This window comes from Accipiter gentilis, chromosome 38 (genome assembly GCF_929443795.1).
Source record: "Accipiter gentilis chromosome 38, bAccGen1.1, whole genome shotgun sequence".
Lineage (NCBI taxonomy): Eukaryota > Metazoa > Chordata > Aves > Accipitriformes > Accipitridae > Astur > Astur gentilis.
Window position 1 is genome coordinate 258,661 of NC_064917.1, and position 17,599 is coordinate 276,259.

At 66.1% G+C, this 17,599-nt stretch overlaps 2 protein-coding genes across 2 annotated transcripts in view; one reads left to right on the top strand and one right to left on the bottom strand.

Moving 5' to 3' along the window:
* Positions 1–733: 733 nt before the first annotated feature.
* Positions 734–14,862, bottom strand: IQSEC2 (IQ motif and Sec7 domain ArfGEF 2). The gene is given in 25 exon segments (XM_049793318.1): positions 734–1,207; positions 1,210–1,384; positions 1,386–1,511; positions 1,513–1,617; positions 1,619–1,725; positions 1,727–1,771; positions 2,407–2,456; positions 3,047–3,158; positions 3,160–3,212; positions 4,327–4,488; positions 5,143–5,242; positions 5,362–5,487; positions 5,837–5,976; positions 6,068–6,234; positions 6,701–6,823; positions 6,930–7,091; positions 7,680–7,980; positions 7,983–8,355; positions 8,357–8,476; positions 8,478–8,522; positions 9,164–9,226; positions 9,282–9,430; positions 9,462–9,651; positions 12,051–12,327; positions 14,798–14,862. Coding segments are annotated over 25 exon segments (3,810 nt in total).
* Positions 14,863–15,645: 783 nt separating this feature from the next.
* Positions 15,646–17,599, top strand: part of LOC126035172 (methyl-CpG-binding domain protein 1-like) — a 5,665-nt gene continuing 3,711 nt past the window's right edge. Inside the window, exon 1 of the mRNA XM_049793319.1 lies at positions 15,646–15,665. Coding sequence (XP_049649276.1) covers positions 15,646–15,665 — 20 coding nt within the window. The remainder of the gene's footprint in view (positions 15,666–17,599) is intronic.

A 17,599-nucleotide genomic window follows, 5' to 3' on the forward strand; every position in this document is an offset into this window, starting at 1 on the left:
GACCCCTATAGCCTCCAGCCCCATATAGCCCCAGGGTCCCTCTAACTCCCGCTTGCGGCCCCCCCACCATATAACCCCCCAACTCCCTATAGCCCTTAAAGCCCTCCTGCCCACCGCCCCAAGACCCTATAGTCCCTATAGGTGTGTGTCATGTGTCTCTCCCCCCCCAAAAAAAAGGGGTGCAGGTGGTTCACACGCCAAGGGCCGGCCGGTCCGTTTATGAAGCATCAAATATACAGTCTCTTATATACAGGGCCCGGCGCGGGCGCATGCGGGCCCGGACGCCTGGGTCCTCCCCGGGAGGGGGGGGGGGGGGTGGTGGGATGGGGGGGGGGGCCCGGACCCCTGGGTCTCAGCCAGGGAGGGGGGACCCAGGCGTTCGGGGTGGGAGGGGGGAGGATTTGGGGGGGGGGGGAGGTTAAAGTGCCATGTGACATTCAGCCTGAGCCGGGGTGGGGGGGCCATCCTCGACGCCGGACCCCCGGGATGGCGAGGAGAGGGGGGGGGAACCCAGGCATCCGGGTGCCCCCCACCCCCGCGGGGGCGAGGCGTGAGCAGCCAAACACGAGCCACGTGCAGGGTTTTTTTTTTTTGGGGGGGGGGATCGGGATAAGGGGGGGGGGGGTACAAAAATAACCACCGCATCCAGCATGCCGGCACCGTCCATCGCTGCCATGAGTTGTGTCCGTCCTCTGCTTGGGGAGGTGGGGGGGGGGGAGGGGGGGGTGTTCGGTCAAACCACGGTGCTGATGCGGTTCCCCCCCTTGGGTTTGGGGGGGCCCTGGCCGGCTTGGGCCAGGGGCGAGGTGGGGCCGGCGGGAGAGTGGGGGCTGAGGGGGGTGTGGGGCGAGGGGGGGGGCAAAGGGGGGTAAGAAGGGGGGGGGGGGATAGGGGAGTGGGGGGGTGGGTGGTGGTGATGATGATGATGATGGTGGTGATGGGGCGGGGGGGCTGCCCCGCCGCCACCCCCCCGGAGGGCCCCCCCCGGCCGGGCCCCCCCCACCGCCGCCCCCGCCAAAAACAAAGTGTTTGGCGGCGGCGGGGGCGGGGGGCGGCGGGGGGTGATGGTGCGGGGGGGGGGCCGGGGGGGTAAGCGTGGGGCAGCCCGTGGTGGGGGGGTGCGGGGCTGTAGAGGGGGAGGGGGGGAGAGAGGCTGGCGGGGGGGCCCGGGGGGGGCACCCCCCCTCTTGCCAGGCCGGTGTAGGGTGTAATGGGGGTGCGGCGGGGGGAACCCCCCGCCGGGGGGGCCGTGCTGCTGGGGGGGGCGCCGACAACGGGGGTTGGGGTCCCCCGTGAAAGCGGGGGGGGGGCTCCGGCGGCGATGGCGGGGAGCGGCGGGGGGGGGCGCGGGGCGGGCGGGAGGGGGGGGCTGCTGGGGGTACGGGGGTGGCGGGGGAGGGCCGGGACCCCCCCCCGCCGCCGCCGCCGCCGCCGCCGCCGCCACCGCCCCCCCGCCGGCCCCGTGACAGTACTGGGCGTGCAGCGCTTGGAGCTTGGAGGGACCCTCGGGGGCCTGGGGGGGCGCGGGGGGGGGGGTGATGGTGATGGGAGGAGGAAGCCGAGGAAGAGGAGGCTGAGGCCGAAGCGGGGCCCCCCCACCCCAGGGGGGGGTCCGGGGGGGCCTTTGCCTCGCCGGCTGCCGAAGAGGGACCCCAAGAAGGAGGAGGAGTTGGAAACGGGCCGGGGGGGGGGCTTGTAGCCCTCGGGGGCTCCCCCCGGCCCCCCCCGGCGGACCCCGCGCCTGCGGCCGGGGGCTGCTGATGATGGAGCCCTGCGGGAGGGGGCGGAGTCAGCCCGGCTGGGGCCACGCCCCCGCTCCCGGCAGGCCACGCCCCCTCCCAGCAGGCCTCGTCCCATTGGTGGGGAAAGCCTGGCAGCTAGGGCCCCCTAGAGGTAGCCCCGCCCCCCTCCCTGATAAACCCCGCCTCTGTACCGGGCAAGCCCCGCCCCTTGGCCCCAGCCTTGCCCCCATTGGCCTGCTACCGAGGGATAGGCCCCACCCCCGGACCAGATCACATGACATTAGGGAACAAGCCCCGCCTCCCGGCTCTAGCCTACCCCGCCCCCCGTTGGTGGTTGTGCCCCATCTTTGGCAAACAAGCCCCGCCCCTTCCCTGAGATTGCTCCACCCCCTAATCAAGCACCTCCCCTTTGCCAGTTAGGGCCTACCCATGGGAACAGCCCCGCCCCTTCCCAGACAAGCCCCGCCTTCCCTGGACCAAGCCCCTCCCCTTGGTCAGCAAGCCCCTCCCTTCCATGCCCAAGCCCCGCCCCTCACACAAGCCCCGCTCCCTTTCCCCCAGGGCAGGTGGGGCACTAGGAACACGGGGGTGGGGGTTAAATGGGTGGGGCGTTTAGGAGGCGGGGCTTTAAGGGGCGGGGCCTGCTGGGGCCCCTCCCACTCACCTCGATAGTGCTGTCGAGGGACCCCACGCTGTTGCGCCGGCCCCGCTTGCCTGGGGGGGGGGGAACAACAGTTAGGGGGGGCAGCAGTTGGGGGGGATCCCCTTGGCTTCCCCCCCCCCCAGCAACCCCAATGTCCGTCCCCCCTCCAGGGACTTCAGCTGCCCCCCAGGGCACCCCAGCTTCCCCTTGAGGGTCCCCAGATGCCCCCCAGGGACCTTGGTGCCTCCCCAGGGGACCCCAACCCCCCCCAGAGACCCCAACCGCCCCCCAGGGCACCCCAACTGCCCCCCAGAGACCCGTAACCCCCCCAGGAGACCCCTAAATACCTTCCCAGGGGACCTCAAACAACCCCCAGGGGACCCCAACTGCCCTCCCAGGGGACCCCAACACCCCCCCAAGAGACCCCTAAATACCCACCCAGGGGACCCCAAACAACACCCAGGGGACATCAACACCCCCCAGAGACCCCAACTGCCCCCCAGGAACCTCAGTCCCCCCTATCTGTGTCCCTGTCGTCCCCCCCCCAGGCACCCCAAATGCCTGCCGGGGTATCCCCAAAAGCCCTCCCAGGGTGACCCTAACCCCCCCCCCCCCAACCAGGGCACCCCACCCAGGGTGGGGGTGACCCCCCCCATCTCACCGCCGTCGGAGAGGTCCCGCAGGGAGCTGCTGAGGGCGCTGCGCTTGAGCCCCTCGCCGGCCCCGAACGCCTCCTCCAGGCTGCTGCGGCTGAGGCCGTTGAGGGCCTCGCGGGGGGGACCCCCCACCCCGCGCCCCCGACACCCCCTTCTGCTTCTCCAGCTCCGCTGTGGGGGGGACACACACACACACACAAGGCGGCCCCAGTCAGCCCAGTGTCCCCCCGGTGAGCCGGTCCCCATCGAAATGCCCCCATTGACCATCCCAGTTGGCCATTCCAGTGTTCCCAGTGACACCCCCCCCGCCACGACCACCCCAGTGTACCCAGTGCCAGCCCCGGTGCCCACAGGTTCCATCCCAGCACTGCCAGTGCTCCCAGTGCTCCCATTTTCCATCCAAGTACCCCAACACCCCCATCCCAGCGCTCATCCAAACACTCCCAGTGCCCCTCCCAGCACCCATCCCACTACCCCAGCGCCCATCCCTGTAGCCCCAGTCCCCACCCGAGCTCCCCCAGCACCCATCCCAGTGCTCCCAGTGCCCCTCCCAGTGCTCCCAGCACCCGTCCCAGTGCTCCCAGCGCCCATCCCACTACCCCAGCGCCCATCCCACTGCTCCCAGCATCCATCCCTATACCCCCAGTCCCCATCCAAGCCCCCCCAGCACCCATCCCACTGCTCCCAGTGCCCCTCCCAGTGCTCCCAGCACCCGTCCCAGTGCTCCCAGTGCCCCTCCCAGTGCTCCCAGCACCCGTCCCACTACCCCAGCGCTCATCCCACTGCTCCCAGCATCCATCCCTATACCCCCAGTCCCCATCCAAGCCCCCCCAGCACCCATCCCACTGCTCCCAGTGCCCCTCCCAGTGCTCCCAGCACCCGTCCCAGTGCTCCCAGTGCCCCTCCCAGTGCTCCCAGCACCCGTCCCAGTGCTCCCAGCGCCCATCCCACTACCCCAGCGCCCATCCCACTGCTCCCAGCATCCATCCCTATACCCCCAGTCCCCATCCAAGCCCCCCCAGCACCCATCCCACTGCTCCCAGTGCCCCTCCCAGTGCTCCCAGCACCCGTCCCAGTGCTCCCAGTGCCCCTCCCAGTGCTCCCAGCACCCGTCCCACTACCCCAGCGCTCATCCCACTGCTCCCAGCATCCATCCCTATACCCCCAGTCCCCATCCAAGCCCCCCCAGCACCCATCCAACTGCTCCCAGTGCCCCTCCCAGTGCTCCCAGCACCCGTCCCAGTGCTCCCAGTGCCCCTTCCAGTGCTCCCAGTGCCCCGCTCACCCTCCACACGGTACTTCTCCATCTCCTGCACCTCGGCCACGGACTCGCGGAGGTCGCTGGCGAAGCGCAGCCGGTCCTGCGGGCTCGGGGCATTGAAGACGATGAGGACCTTTCTCTCCCCACCCGGTGCCGCTGATAGCAGCTTGATCCCAAACTGGTAATCTGGGGGATGGAGGGGGGATAGAGGGCACACGGTCAGAGGTCATGGGGTTTGGGGGGACCCAGGGGGCCAGGGGAGGGGGTATCCCCCAGGAGGTGCTGTGGGGTAGGGGAGCATCCCATGGAGGACATCATGGGACAACCTATGGGGGACACCATGGGACAATCCATGGGTGACACCATGGGACATCCTATGGGGGGCACCATGGGGTGGGGAGCATCCTATGGGGGACACCATGGGACAAGCCATGGGGGACACCATGGGACATCCTATGGGGGACACCATGGGGTGGGGAGCATCCTATGGGGGACACCATGGGACATCCCATGGGGGACACCATGGGGTGGGGAGCATCCTATGGGGGACACCATGGGACATCCTATGGGGGACACCATGGGGTGGGGAGCATCCCATGGGGGACACCATGGGACAATCCATGGGTGACACCATGGGACATCCTATGGGGGACACCAGGGGACAAGCCATGGGGGACACCATGGGCCATCCAATGGGGGACACTCCATGGTGGACCCCATAGGGCAAAGGGGTATCTGGTGGTGGACCCCATGGGACGTAGGGGCAGGGGAGCATCCCATGAAGGTGCTGTGGGGCAGAGGGCCATGCCATGGGGTGCCGTGGGGCGCCGTGGGGCTCACAGGCATTCTGGAAGAGCTGCATGTGCATCTCAACGAGGGGGAAGCTCTGGCGGAAGCTGTAGGTCACCAGGATCTTCTTCTTCTGGAAGATCTTCGTCACCTGCCGGGGCCACCAGGTCACCGGGGACCCAGGAATCTGGGAGAGCCCTTGACTCCCCACGGGTGACCCCCACCCCAGGGACACCCCGGCTCTGAAGGGGACCCAGGCGACCGGCTCACCACCAGCAGGTCGTTGAAGAGGAAGACCTCGCGCTGGTGCAGCCCCAGGCGCTGGGGCCGGTTGGGGTCGGGGACCTCGTAGAGCTGGCAGCAGCACACCAGGCGCCGGTGGGGCAGGGACAGCACCTGGGGACAGGGGTGGGCTCAGCGCCGGGGCAGGGCCTGAGCGGAACACACCCACCAGCCCTCCAGGCCCACCCCTTGATGGTGACGGCACCCTCGACGTTGGCCTAGCCCATCCCTGGGGTCACCTAGAGCATCCCCCCATAGTGTCACCTACAATATCCCCCATTGGATCACCTAGAACGTCCCCCATTGGTCACCTTGAGCGTCCCCCATAGGTCACATAGAACATCCCCCACGGGGTCACCTAGGACTTCTCCCATAGGGTCACCGAGAACATCCTCCATGGGTCACCTAGAGCATCCCTCCATAGGGTCACCTAGAACCTGTCCCATCCCTCGAGTGAACCCACCGGCTTCTTGCCGACGATCATGCGCTCGACGGCCTGGACCTGGGAGACGTGGTCGTCGTTGGTACGCAGCTCCCGGCTCTGGATGCGCTGGTAGATGCCCACCAGCATGTCCCGGGGGATGTCCTCCCCGTTGTCCACCCCTGCGTGACACCCGGCCCCCGCTCTAGAACCCGCGTTCCCGAGCAGGGGGCGGGGACACGAGTGGGGACAAGATGGGACCGCGGTTCTCACCTCGAAGGTTCTTGATGAAGTCCTCCAGCTTCATCTTGCGCTCAGCCTTGACGCTGGGGCTGTACATGTCGGTGTTGAGGAGGATGATGGCGAAGGCCAGGATGAAGATGGTGTCCGGGTTGCGGAACTGGCGCAGCAGGGCCGCGTTACACACGCAGTAGCGCTGGCTGCGGGGCGGACAATCCCCACGGCCCATGGGGTCAGGTTGCCCCACGGCCATCCCCACGTGGCCGGGATGGCCTCTGCACCCCACCGCAGCCCCGCAGCAGTCCAGGTCCCCTCACGTGTGGGCCACCACCTCTAATGTCCTCCCTGTCTATAAAGTCACCTAGGAGATCGCCTGGTCCCACATGTGGGCCACCACCCCCATGTCCCCCTGCTTGGTCCATAGGGTCACCTAGAACATTGCCTGGTCCCGTGAGGGCCACCACCCCTAATGTCCCCCTGCTTGGTCCATAGGGTCACCTAGAACATCACCCCATGGCACGTGGCCCACCGCCCCTATTGTCTCCCTCTTGATCCACAGGGTCACCTAGAACATCACCCTCTGGTGACCATGCAACCGCGTGCCGTGGCCTGGTGGCCTTCCCGGTGCGGGGGAGATGGGGACAGGGACCCATCACCGTCTCTCACCTGAAGGCCTCGATCAAGCGCTCGACCTTCTGGGCCTCCCCCTGCACCCGAATGTGGGACTGGAACTTGCGCAGGGCCTCATCTAGCTCCATGCCGGAGAAGTCCATCTCATCTACCACGCAGCTGTAGGAGACCCCCACAGACAAGAGATGGCCTCGGTCCGGGGGGGGAGCCCCCAAATCCCGGTGTGTCCCACCCCGTTCCAGTTCGTTCCCCCCCCCCCACTTACTCAAGGACGTCGCGGTTGAATTGCTTCTGGCGATTGCCGAGGAACTCGCCGATCATCTGCCGGCTCAAGCCCTTCCTCTCCAGGATGAAGTGGGCCACCCCCACGGGGGTGTCCGAGAGGAAGCCCCTCTCGATCAGATACTGGATCCCCTTCTCTGGTTTCCTACAAAGGTGATGGGCGCACGGTCACCCCGACTGCCGTGGGGGTCATCATTTCGTGTTGGCTATAGGGTGACCTAGAACGTCACCTTCTCCTGGCTATAGGGTCACTTTGCCATCTGTGGAGCCACCTAAACATCACCTTGGTTTGGTTGTAGGGTCACCTAGGATGACAATCTGTCTTCCCTATAGGATCACCTAGAACGCCATCGTGTCTTGACTACTGGGTCACCTAGAATAACACCATGTCCATACTATAGGGTTATCTAGAACATCAGCATACTTTTCTATAGGACTACCTAGGACATCACCCTATTCTTTCCATAGGACCACATAAAATCTCACCCTGTCCTTTCTGTAGGGCCACCAAGGTCATCCTGTCCTCGCTATAGGGTCATTTAGAACATCACCTTGGCTTCACCATAGGGCCACCAGGAACACCACCCTGTCCTTGCCATAGGACCACCAAGAACGCCACGCGGTCCCGCTATAGGGCCCCCAGACCCCATCCCACGCCCGACATGGGGCTGCCGCCCCCCACCCCAACCCCCTCATCCACCTCCCCCCCCCCCATTTCCCATGGCCCCCTCACTTGTTGAAGAGGTTGAGGCCGATGCGGTACTGCCGGCGTTGCACCACGTCGTTGTTGAGGGCCGGTGAGTCCCAGCTCTGCCGCGGTTCCCGTTGGTACGTGGCTTTGCCGGGGGGTCCGGAGGGACCAGGGGGTTGCGGGGGGGCGGCGGGAGGCGGGGGGGGCGGCGGGGGGGGTCGCCGCAGGCTGTCGCGGGATGAAGAACCCGAGGAGCAGTTGAGGGTCTCGTTGGAGTTGGAGCTGCTCCCCAAGCTCTCGTTGTCCCCCTCCGAGCCCTCCTCGGCGGCGGGGGGGGGGCGGGGGGCCGGTGGGGGGGGCGGGGGGGGCTTCGGGGTGAAAGCAGCGATGGGGGGGGGCCGGTACGGGGCAACGTGCCCCCCCCGCCCCCTTCGGGTTCGTAGGGACCCCCCCGGTTAAGGGAGCCGCGGTCGGAGCGGTCGCTGAGGTCGGCCGAGCTGTCGCTGGGGGGCTCGACCGTCAGCAAAGGGGGGTGCCCCCCCCCGCCGCCCCCACGACCCCGGCACTCCAAGCACGGGGGGCCGCGGCGCGGGGGTTCCTCGGGACCCCCCCAGCGTTCAGCTGAGCCGGGGGGGTTGGCGGGAGGCGGGGGGGGTGGCGGAGGGGCTGGGGGGGGCTGGGAACCCCCGGTTTCGGGGGGGGGCTCGGGGCTGGGGGGGCCGCTCGGGTGAGCGGGGGGAACCGGGGAGCCCCTCGTCCAGGTAGAGGGTGACGTCGCTGGTGGAGGTGGCGGCGCTGTCACCCGCGGGGGGGGGCCGGGGCCCCGGGGGGGACCCCCCGGCCGCCCCCCAGCGCCTCGTCGATGGAGGCGGCCAAAGACTTCACCTGCAGGGACGGACACCCCCCCCCGTCAGCCCCCCCGCCTCCATCATCATCCCCCCCCGCACCCCTCACGGCCCCCCAACTCCCTGTGACCCCCTCCATGACCCCCGTGCCCCCCCCAGCTTCCCTGTGACCCCCAGCTCCTGTGAACTCTCGCGCCCCCATGACCCCCTTTGTCACCTGTGACCCCCCCATGGCCTTATGACCCCATGACCCCTCATGTCCCTGTCACCCCTATGACCCCCCCCATGGCCTCTGTGACCCTCGGGACCCCCATGACTCCTGTGACCTCCCGTGGCCCTGTGACCTCCGGGATCCCTACGAGCCCCCACATCCCCTGTGACCCCCATGAACCCCGTGACCTCCCGTGGCCCTGTGACCCCCACGGCCCCTGTAACCCCCATAACCCCTCATGTCCCCTATGACCCCCCATGTCCTTGTGACCCCCATGACCCCCCACGGCCCTTGGGACCCCCATGACCTCAATGACCCCCATGACCCCCCACAGCCCTTGGGACCCCCATGACCTCCCACGACCCTGTGACCCCCGCATCCCCTGTGACACCCCACTCCCCCATAGCCCTTGGGACCCCCACGACCCCCCCCATCCCCTGCGACCCCCCCCCGACCCCCGTGACCCCTACCTGCTGCGCAAAGGCCTCCTCCAAGTCGGCTCCGCCGGGCCCGAAGTCGGCGGAGGCCGAGAGCTGCCGAGGGGGGCTGCCGGCCCCCCCGGCCCCGGCCCCCCCCCGGCCCCCCCACCGCCGCCGCCGTCGCCCCTTCAGAGGGACCACCCCCCCCATCCAAACCAGCCCGGCAAGACCCCCCATATCGGGGAGCCCTTCGAGGTCCCCCCAACACCCCCTCGTCCAGCGAGGCGGGTTTGCCTTGAAAATAAGGGGGGGGGCGGCGGAGGGGGTCCCGGAGCGGGAGCCGGGGGTCCGCGATCGTATTCCTCAAAGGAAAATTGGAGGCGAAGGCCGGGGAGGGCCAAGCGACGGGCGCGTCCCCCCTCGCTGCGCAGCCGCTCGAATTTTTGGGCCATGCGGTAGCGGCGGAAGGCGGCCTGGATGGTGCGGGCGGCGCGGCGGGTGCGGAAGTAACCCCCGTATTTGCGTTCCAGCATCTCCACCTGGGGGGGGGGGGGGGGACGGGGACATGGGGGGGACACACACACACACATGGGGAGGGGGATGGGGATGGAGGTAGGGGGGACGTGGGGACAGGTGGGGACACGGAGGGAGGCGTGGGGACATGGGGATGGGGACATGGGGATGAAGAAAGGGATGTGGATGTGGGGGCACGGATGGGGACGTGGGGATGGGGACGTTGATGGAGATAAGGGGACATGGGGATGGGGACAGGGATGGGGATGGGGACAGGGATGGGGACATGGGGATGGGGACAGGAATGGGGACGTGGGGATGGGGACAGGAATGGGGACGTGGGGATGGGGACAGGAATGGGGACGTGGGGACGGGGACAGGAATGGGGACGTGGGGACATGGGGATGGGGTTGGGGATGGGGACATGGGGATGGGGACGTTGATGGAGATAAGGGGACATGGGGATGGGGACAGGGATGGGGATGGGGACAGGGATGGGGACGTGGGGATGGGGACGTTGATGGAGATAAAGGGACATGGGGATGGGGACATTGATGGAGATAAAGGGACATGGGGATGGGGACAGGGATGGGGACATGGGGACATGGGGATGGGGACGTGGGGATGGGGACATTGATGGAGATAAAGGGACATGGGGATGGGGACAGGGATGAGGACATGGGGATGGGGACAGGAATGGGGACGTGGGGACGTGGGGACATGGGGATGGGGTTGGGGATGGGGACGTTGATGGAGATAAAGGGACATGGGGATGGGGACAGGGATGGGGATAGGGACGGGGATGGGGACATGGGGATGGGGACATGGCGATGGAGGTGGGGGGACATGGGGGAGGTGGGAACATGGATGGGGACATGGGGATGTTGATGGGGAGAAGGGGACGTGGGGATGGGGATGTGGGGGCATGGATGGGGACATGGGGATAAGGGGACATGGGGACAGGGATGGGGACATGGGGGCATAGGATGGGGACACGGGGATGGGAACATGGATGGGGATAAGAGGACATTGGGATGGGGACATGGGGATGGGGACATGGATGGGGATAAGAGGACATTGGGATAGGGACATGGGGATGGGGACATGGATGGGGATAAGAGGACATTGGGATGGGGACATGGGGATGGGGACAAGAGGATGTGGGGACAGGGATGGGGACATGCGAGCATGGGATGGGGACACGGGGACGGGGACGTTGATGGGGATAAGGGGACATGGGGATGAAGAAAGGGATGGGGATGTGGGGGCATGGATGTGGACACAGGGATTGGGACAGGGATGGGGACACGGGGATGGGGATGGAGGTATGGGGGATGTGGGCACAGGGACGTGGGGGGTGTGGGGACATGGATGGGGATAAGGGGACATGGGGATGGGGACAGGGATGAGGATAAGGGGCCATGGGGATGTGGATGGGGATGTGGGGATGGGGACGTGGGGGCATGGGTGGGGATGTGGGGATGGGGACACGGATGGAGATATGGCAACACAGGGATGGTGACATGGACGGGGACATTCGGGGACATGGGGATGGGGACATGAACAGGGACATGGGGACACCAGGGTGCCAGAGGTGGCCATGGGGACAGACAGGGGGACAGACAGGGGGACAGACAGGGCAGGAGAAGGACACAGGTGAGGCAACACCCGGGGAAAGAGGGTCGGCAGCGGGGTGGGGGCACGGTGGCCTTGCATGGGGATGGGGCCTCGCATGGGGACAGTGACCATTGCACGGGGACAGTGACCATCACATGGGGTCGGTGACCATCACAGATAGGTGGTGACCATCGCACGAGGCTGGGGACCATCACACATGGGGTTGGTGACCATCGCACGAGGCTGGGGACTGTCACACATGGCTGGTGACCATCGCATGGGGCTGGGGACCATCACACGTGGCTGGTGACCGTCACACAACGCTGGGGACTGTCACACATGACTGGTGACCATCACACACGGGTGGTGACCGTCACACACGGGTGGTGACCATTACACGTGTCTGGGAACCATCACACATGGGGTTGGTGACCACTGCACGAGGCTGGGGGCTGTCACACGTGGCTGGTGACCATCACACGTGGCTGGGGACCATCACGCATGGTTGGTGACCATCGCATGGGGCTGGGGACCATCACACGTGGCTGGGAACCGTCACACGAGGCTGGGAACCGTCACATATGACCGGTGACCATCACACACGGGTAGTGACCATCACACGTGTCTGGGAACTGTCACACAAGGCTGGGGACTGTCACACGTGGCTGGGGACCACCACACATGGGTGGTGACCATCACATGGGGCTGGGGACCGTCACACGGGGCTGGGGACCATCACACGTGGCTGGGGACCATCACGGGGGGGGTGGGAGGTGTCAGGGGGTGTCACCGGGTGTCCCCGGGGTACCTTCTTGTCCTGCAGGTCGGTGGAGAGCTCGTAGCTGTCGCTCAGAGCCTTCGGCCTCTTGCTCTCCTCCTCCTCCTCCTGCTTGCGCAGGGCCACGCTGGCGGGCTGGGGTGGCAGCCGGGGCCAGGCCAACCCCGGGGAGCCCCCCCCGGGGCCCCCCCCGGACCCCCCTGGTCCCTGGGGGGCCGGCTGAGGGAGGCCACGGTACGGGGGGGGTCGCCCGGGGCTGTCGGGCACCGGACCCCCACCCTCGCTGCCCGGCGCCTCGCCGTCCACGCTGTGGGGACATCGCGTCACCCCCACGTCGGGACCCCACCTGAATCCCCCTGAGACCCCCTCCCATGCCACCCCAAGACCCCCCCCCCCAAACCCCCTCAGCAGCCTGGAGCCACCTGAGCGGGGACCCTGGGGACACGGGCACGGGGGCACGGGGGCGTGGGGACCCCCAGACACGTGGACATGGGACGTAGGGACCCCCAGACACATGGACATGGGAACAAGGGGACACACGGACACGGGACACATGGGCACAGACATGGGGACGCGCGGACATGAGGACACGTGGACGTGACCAAGGTGGGGACGTGGAGACGCACAGAGGTGGGACACATGGACATGGGGACACACGGACACAGTCACGGGGACACACGGATGTGGGGACACCTGGACACAGACGTGGAGATGCATGGACATGGGGACACACGGACATGGGACACAGGGACATGACCAACATGGGGACACACGGACGGGGGGACACTTGGACAGGGGGACACAGGGACACACGGACATGGGACATGGGGACACAGGGACATGACCAACACGGGGACACATGGACATGACAGCCGTGGGGTCAGGAACATGGGACAGATGGACATGGGGACATGTGGACATACGGACATGATGGACATGGGGACACATGGACATACAGACGTGGGACATACATGGACACATGGACATGACCAACATGGGGACACACAGACATGACAGACATGGGGTCAGAGACATGGGACACATGGACATGGGGACATGTGGACATACGGACATGGGACATACATGGACACATGGACATGGGGACACACGGACATGGGACACATGGGGACGTGGACATACGGACATGGGACGGACATGGACACACAGACATGGGGACACGTGGACATGGGGACACGTGGATGTCGGGACACACGGACATGGGACGTACATGGACACGTGGACATGGGGACACACCAGACACAGGGACACATGGACATGGGGACATGTGGACATACGGACATGGGACATACATGGACACATGGACATGGGGACATGTGGACATACGGACATGGGACATACATGGACACATGGACATGGGGACACTTGGACAGGGGAGACACGGGGACACACGGACATGGGACACATGGGGACGTGGACATACGGACACGGGACGGACATGGACACACAGACATGGGGACACGTGGATGTGGGGACACGTGGACATGGGGACACGTGGATGTCGGGACACACGGACATGGGACGTACATGGACACGTGGACATGGGGACACACCAGACACGGGGACACATGGACATGGGATATCAGTGGACACACGGACTCAGGGGGACACGGACACACCAGACATGGGGACACACGGACATGGGGACACACGGACACAGGCAGCCCCCCCCCCCCGAGCCCTGGGGGGTCCCAGGCATCCGCCCCCCCCCCCCCCTCCCCCGCATTGCTGGGGACCCAGGCGTCCAGGAAAAGGGGGGGGGGACAGGGAAGATGGGGGGGTCCCCCAAAAGTAGGGGGGGCCCCGAGGAAGGTGCACAGGACCTGGGGGGGGGGGGTTCCCGCGGGTTTGGGGAGGGGGGGGAGGAATGATGATGGGGGGGTGTTAAAGGGGTTGGGGGGGTCTTGGATGAGGGGTGGGGATTCAGGTTTTGGGGGGGGTCTCAGGGATGGGAGGGGGATCTCAGGTTTGGGGGTGTCTCAGGTTAGGGAGGGGTCTCAGGTTTGGGGAGAGGCCTCAGGTTTGGGGGGGTCTCAGGGTTGGAGAGAGGGGTCTCAGGTTTGGGGGGGTCTCAGGTTTTGGAAAGGGGTCTCAGGTTTGGGAGGGGGGGTCTCAGGTTTGGGGGGGTCCTCAGGTTTAGGAGGGGGGGTCTCAGGTTTGGGGGGGTGTCTCAGGTTTAGGAGGGGGATCTCAGGTTTGGGGTGGTCTCAGGGTTGGGAGGGGGGTCTCAGGTTTGGGGGGGGTCTCAGGTTTTGGAAAGGGGTCTCAGGGTTGGGAGGGGGGTCTCAGGTTTGGGGGGGGGTCTCAGGTTTGGGAGGGGTCTCAGGTTTGGGGGGGGGGTCTCAGGTTTGGGAGGGGTCTCAGGTTTAGGAGGGGGATCTCAGGTTTAGGAGGGGGGTCTCAGGTTTAGGAGGGGGGTCTCAGGTTTGGGGGGGTCCTCAGGTTTAGGAGGGGGGGTCTCAGGTTTGGGGGGGTGTCTCAGGTTTAGGAGGGGGATCTCAGGTTTGGGGTGGTCTCAGGGTTGGGAGGGGGGTCTCAGGTTTGGGGGGCGTCTCAGGTTTTGGAAAGGGGTCTCAGGGTTGGGAGGGGGGTCTCAGGTTTGGGGGGGGGGTCTCAGGTTTAGGAGGGGGGTCTCAGGTTTAGGAGGGGTCCTCAGGTTTAGGAGGGGGATCTCAGGTTTGGGGTGGTCTCAGGGTTGGGAGGGGGGTCTCAGGTTTGGGGGGGGGGGGTCTCAGGTTTGGGGGGGGTCCCCAACTCACCCGTGCAGCAGGCGCTGCCGGAGCGGCCCCCGCCGCCGGTCGGCGGTGCACTGCAGGCACCACATCGGGGGGGGGGGGACGGGACACGGACACGGGGGGGGGGGACACGACACCCCCACGAGTGGGGGGGGGGGTCGGGGGGGGGGGGGGACCCGTCTCCTCCTCCGCAGCACCCAAGGCCCGATCGGCCGGTGAAGGAGAAAGGGGGGGGGTGAAGGGGGGGGGGGGAGGAGCCGGAGAAGCGACCGGGTCTTGCCCCCCCCCCCCCCCAAAAAAAATACAACAAACCGGAGGGGGAGGGGGGGAGTCCGGACGCCTGTGTCCCTGATGGGGGGGGGGGGGGGGCAATATTTGGGTGGGTGGGCGGGTGTCTGCGTCCCCTGGGGGTCCCTTTTTGAGATGGGGTGGGGGGTCTTGCACCCCCCCCAAAGTGTGCGTTGGGGGGGGAGGTGGGCCTGGATCGCTGGGGGTGTCGTGTTGTGTACCCCCCCCCCCCCCCAAAAGACCCCTATTAGGGGGGGTGTAGTGGTCTCGCCTGGCTTCAGGCGCATGCGCAGCGCGCCCCCCCCCCGCGGGCTGGCGGTTGCCATGGGGACGCGGCGGGCGGGGGCGGGGCCGGCGCGTTGCCGGGGTTGCCGTTACCATGGCGACACGGCGGGGGAGGGGGGGAGAGAGGGGGGAGCCCGGATGCCTGGATTCCCCTGGGGGGGGAGGGGGGGGGGGTGGTTTTTTTGGGGGGGGGGGGGGGGGTGGTCCCGGACGCCTGGGTCCCCGCCGCGAGCCCCGCCCCCCCTCTACGTCACCGCCCTCTCCTCCCCCCCCCCCCAAAAATAGCGCGAGGAGGCGCCATGATGGAGGCGTCGCCATGGTAACCGCCCCCAAACAGCCCCTCCCCCCCCCCCCCCAAAAAAAATAAAACAACCCAGAAAACCAAACCCCAGCCCGGGCCCATAGGGCTTCTATAGGGCCCTGGGGAACCTATGGGGGTCCCTACGGCTCCTGTACGGCCCTGGGATCTATAGGGGCCCCTATAGAGTCCGCCCAGGGTTCTACGAGGGGGCGTGTAGGTCCCTGGGGTCCATACGGCCCCTATAGGGCCCAGCGGGTCTATATGGCCCCTATAGGGCTACAGGGGTCCACACGGTCCCTAGGGAGCTTCAAGGAGCCCCTATACATCCCCTAGGTCCATGCGGCACCTATAGGGCCCAAGGGATCTCTATGGGCCCTATAGGGCTACAGGGATCCATACAGTCCCTGGGGAGCTACAAGGAGCCCCTATACATCCCCTAGGTCCATGCGACACCTATGGGGCCCAGGCAACCCATACAGTTCCCATACATAGGAGCCATACAGCCCCCGGGGAACCCATACAGTCCCTACATGTCCCTGAGGGCCATACGGCCCCTACAGTATCCATAGGGTTTCTATGACCCCCCTACAGCCCAGGGGTCTGTGCAGCCCATACGATGGCTGGGGGTCCATAGGGCCCCTATAGCTGCCGGAGGGCCCCCATGGCACGCCACAAGGTCCATACAGCCCCTATACTGCCCCATAGGGCTCTATGCAGCCCATACAGCACCATATAGCCCCTATACTGCCCCATAGGGCTCTATGCAGCCCATACAGCACCATATAGCCCCTATACTGCCCTGTGGGTCTCTACGCAGCCCATATAGCCCCTATACTGCCCCACAGGGCTCTGTACAGACCATATAGACCCTCTACTGCCCCATGGGGCTCTGTGTAGCTTGTATAGCACCGTATAGCCCCTATAGTAGCCTGTGGTGCTCTGTACAGCTCCTATAGCACTGTATAGCCCCTGTGGTAGCCTGTGGGGCTCTGTACAGGCCCTATAGCACTGTATAGCCCCTATAGTGGCCTGTGGGGCTCTGTACAGGCCCTATGGCACTGCGTAGCCCCTATACTGCCCCATAGGGCTCTGTGCAACCCCTATAGCACTGTATAGCCCCTATACAGCCCCATAGGACTCTGTGCAGCCCCTATCGCACCGTATAGGCCCTATACTGCCCCGCAGGGCTCTATGCAGCCCCTATAGCACCGTATAGCCCCTATACAGCCCCATAGGACTCTATGCAGCCCCTATACGGCCCCGTAGGGCTCTATGCAGCCCCTATCGCACCGTATAGCCCCTATACAGCCCCATAGGACTCTGTGCAGCCCCTATACGGCCCCGTAGGACTCTATGCAGCCCCTATAGCACCGTATAGCCCCTATACGGCCCCATAGGACTCTATGCAGCCCCTATAGCACCGTATAGCCCCTCTACGGCCCCATAGGACTCTATGCAGCCCCTATACGGCCCCGTAGGGCTCTATGCAGCCCCTATCGCACCGTATAGCCCCTATACAGCCCCATAGGACTCTGTGCAGCCCCTATACGGCCCCGTAGGACTCTATGCAGCCCCTATAGCACCGTATAGCCCCTATACGGCCCCATAGGACTCTATGCAGCCCCTATAGCACCGTATAGCCCCTCTACGGCCCCATAGGACTCTATGCAGCCCCTATACGGCCCCGTAGGACTCTATGCAGCCCCTATAGCACTGTATAGCCCCTATACAGCCCCATAGGACTCTGTGCAGCCCCTATCACACCGTATAGCCCCTATACTGGCCCGCAGGGCTCTATGCAGCCCCTACAGCACCGTATAGCCCCTATACAGCCCCATAGGACTCTATGCAGCCCCTATAGCACCGTATAGCCCCTATACGGCCCCATAGGACTCTATGCAGCCCCTATATGGCCCCGTAGGGCTCTATGCAGCCCCTATAGCAGTGTATGG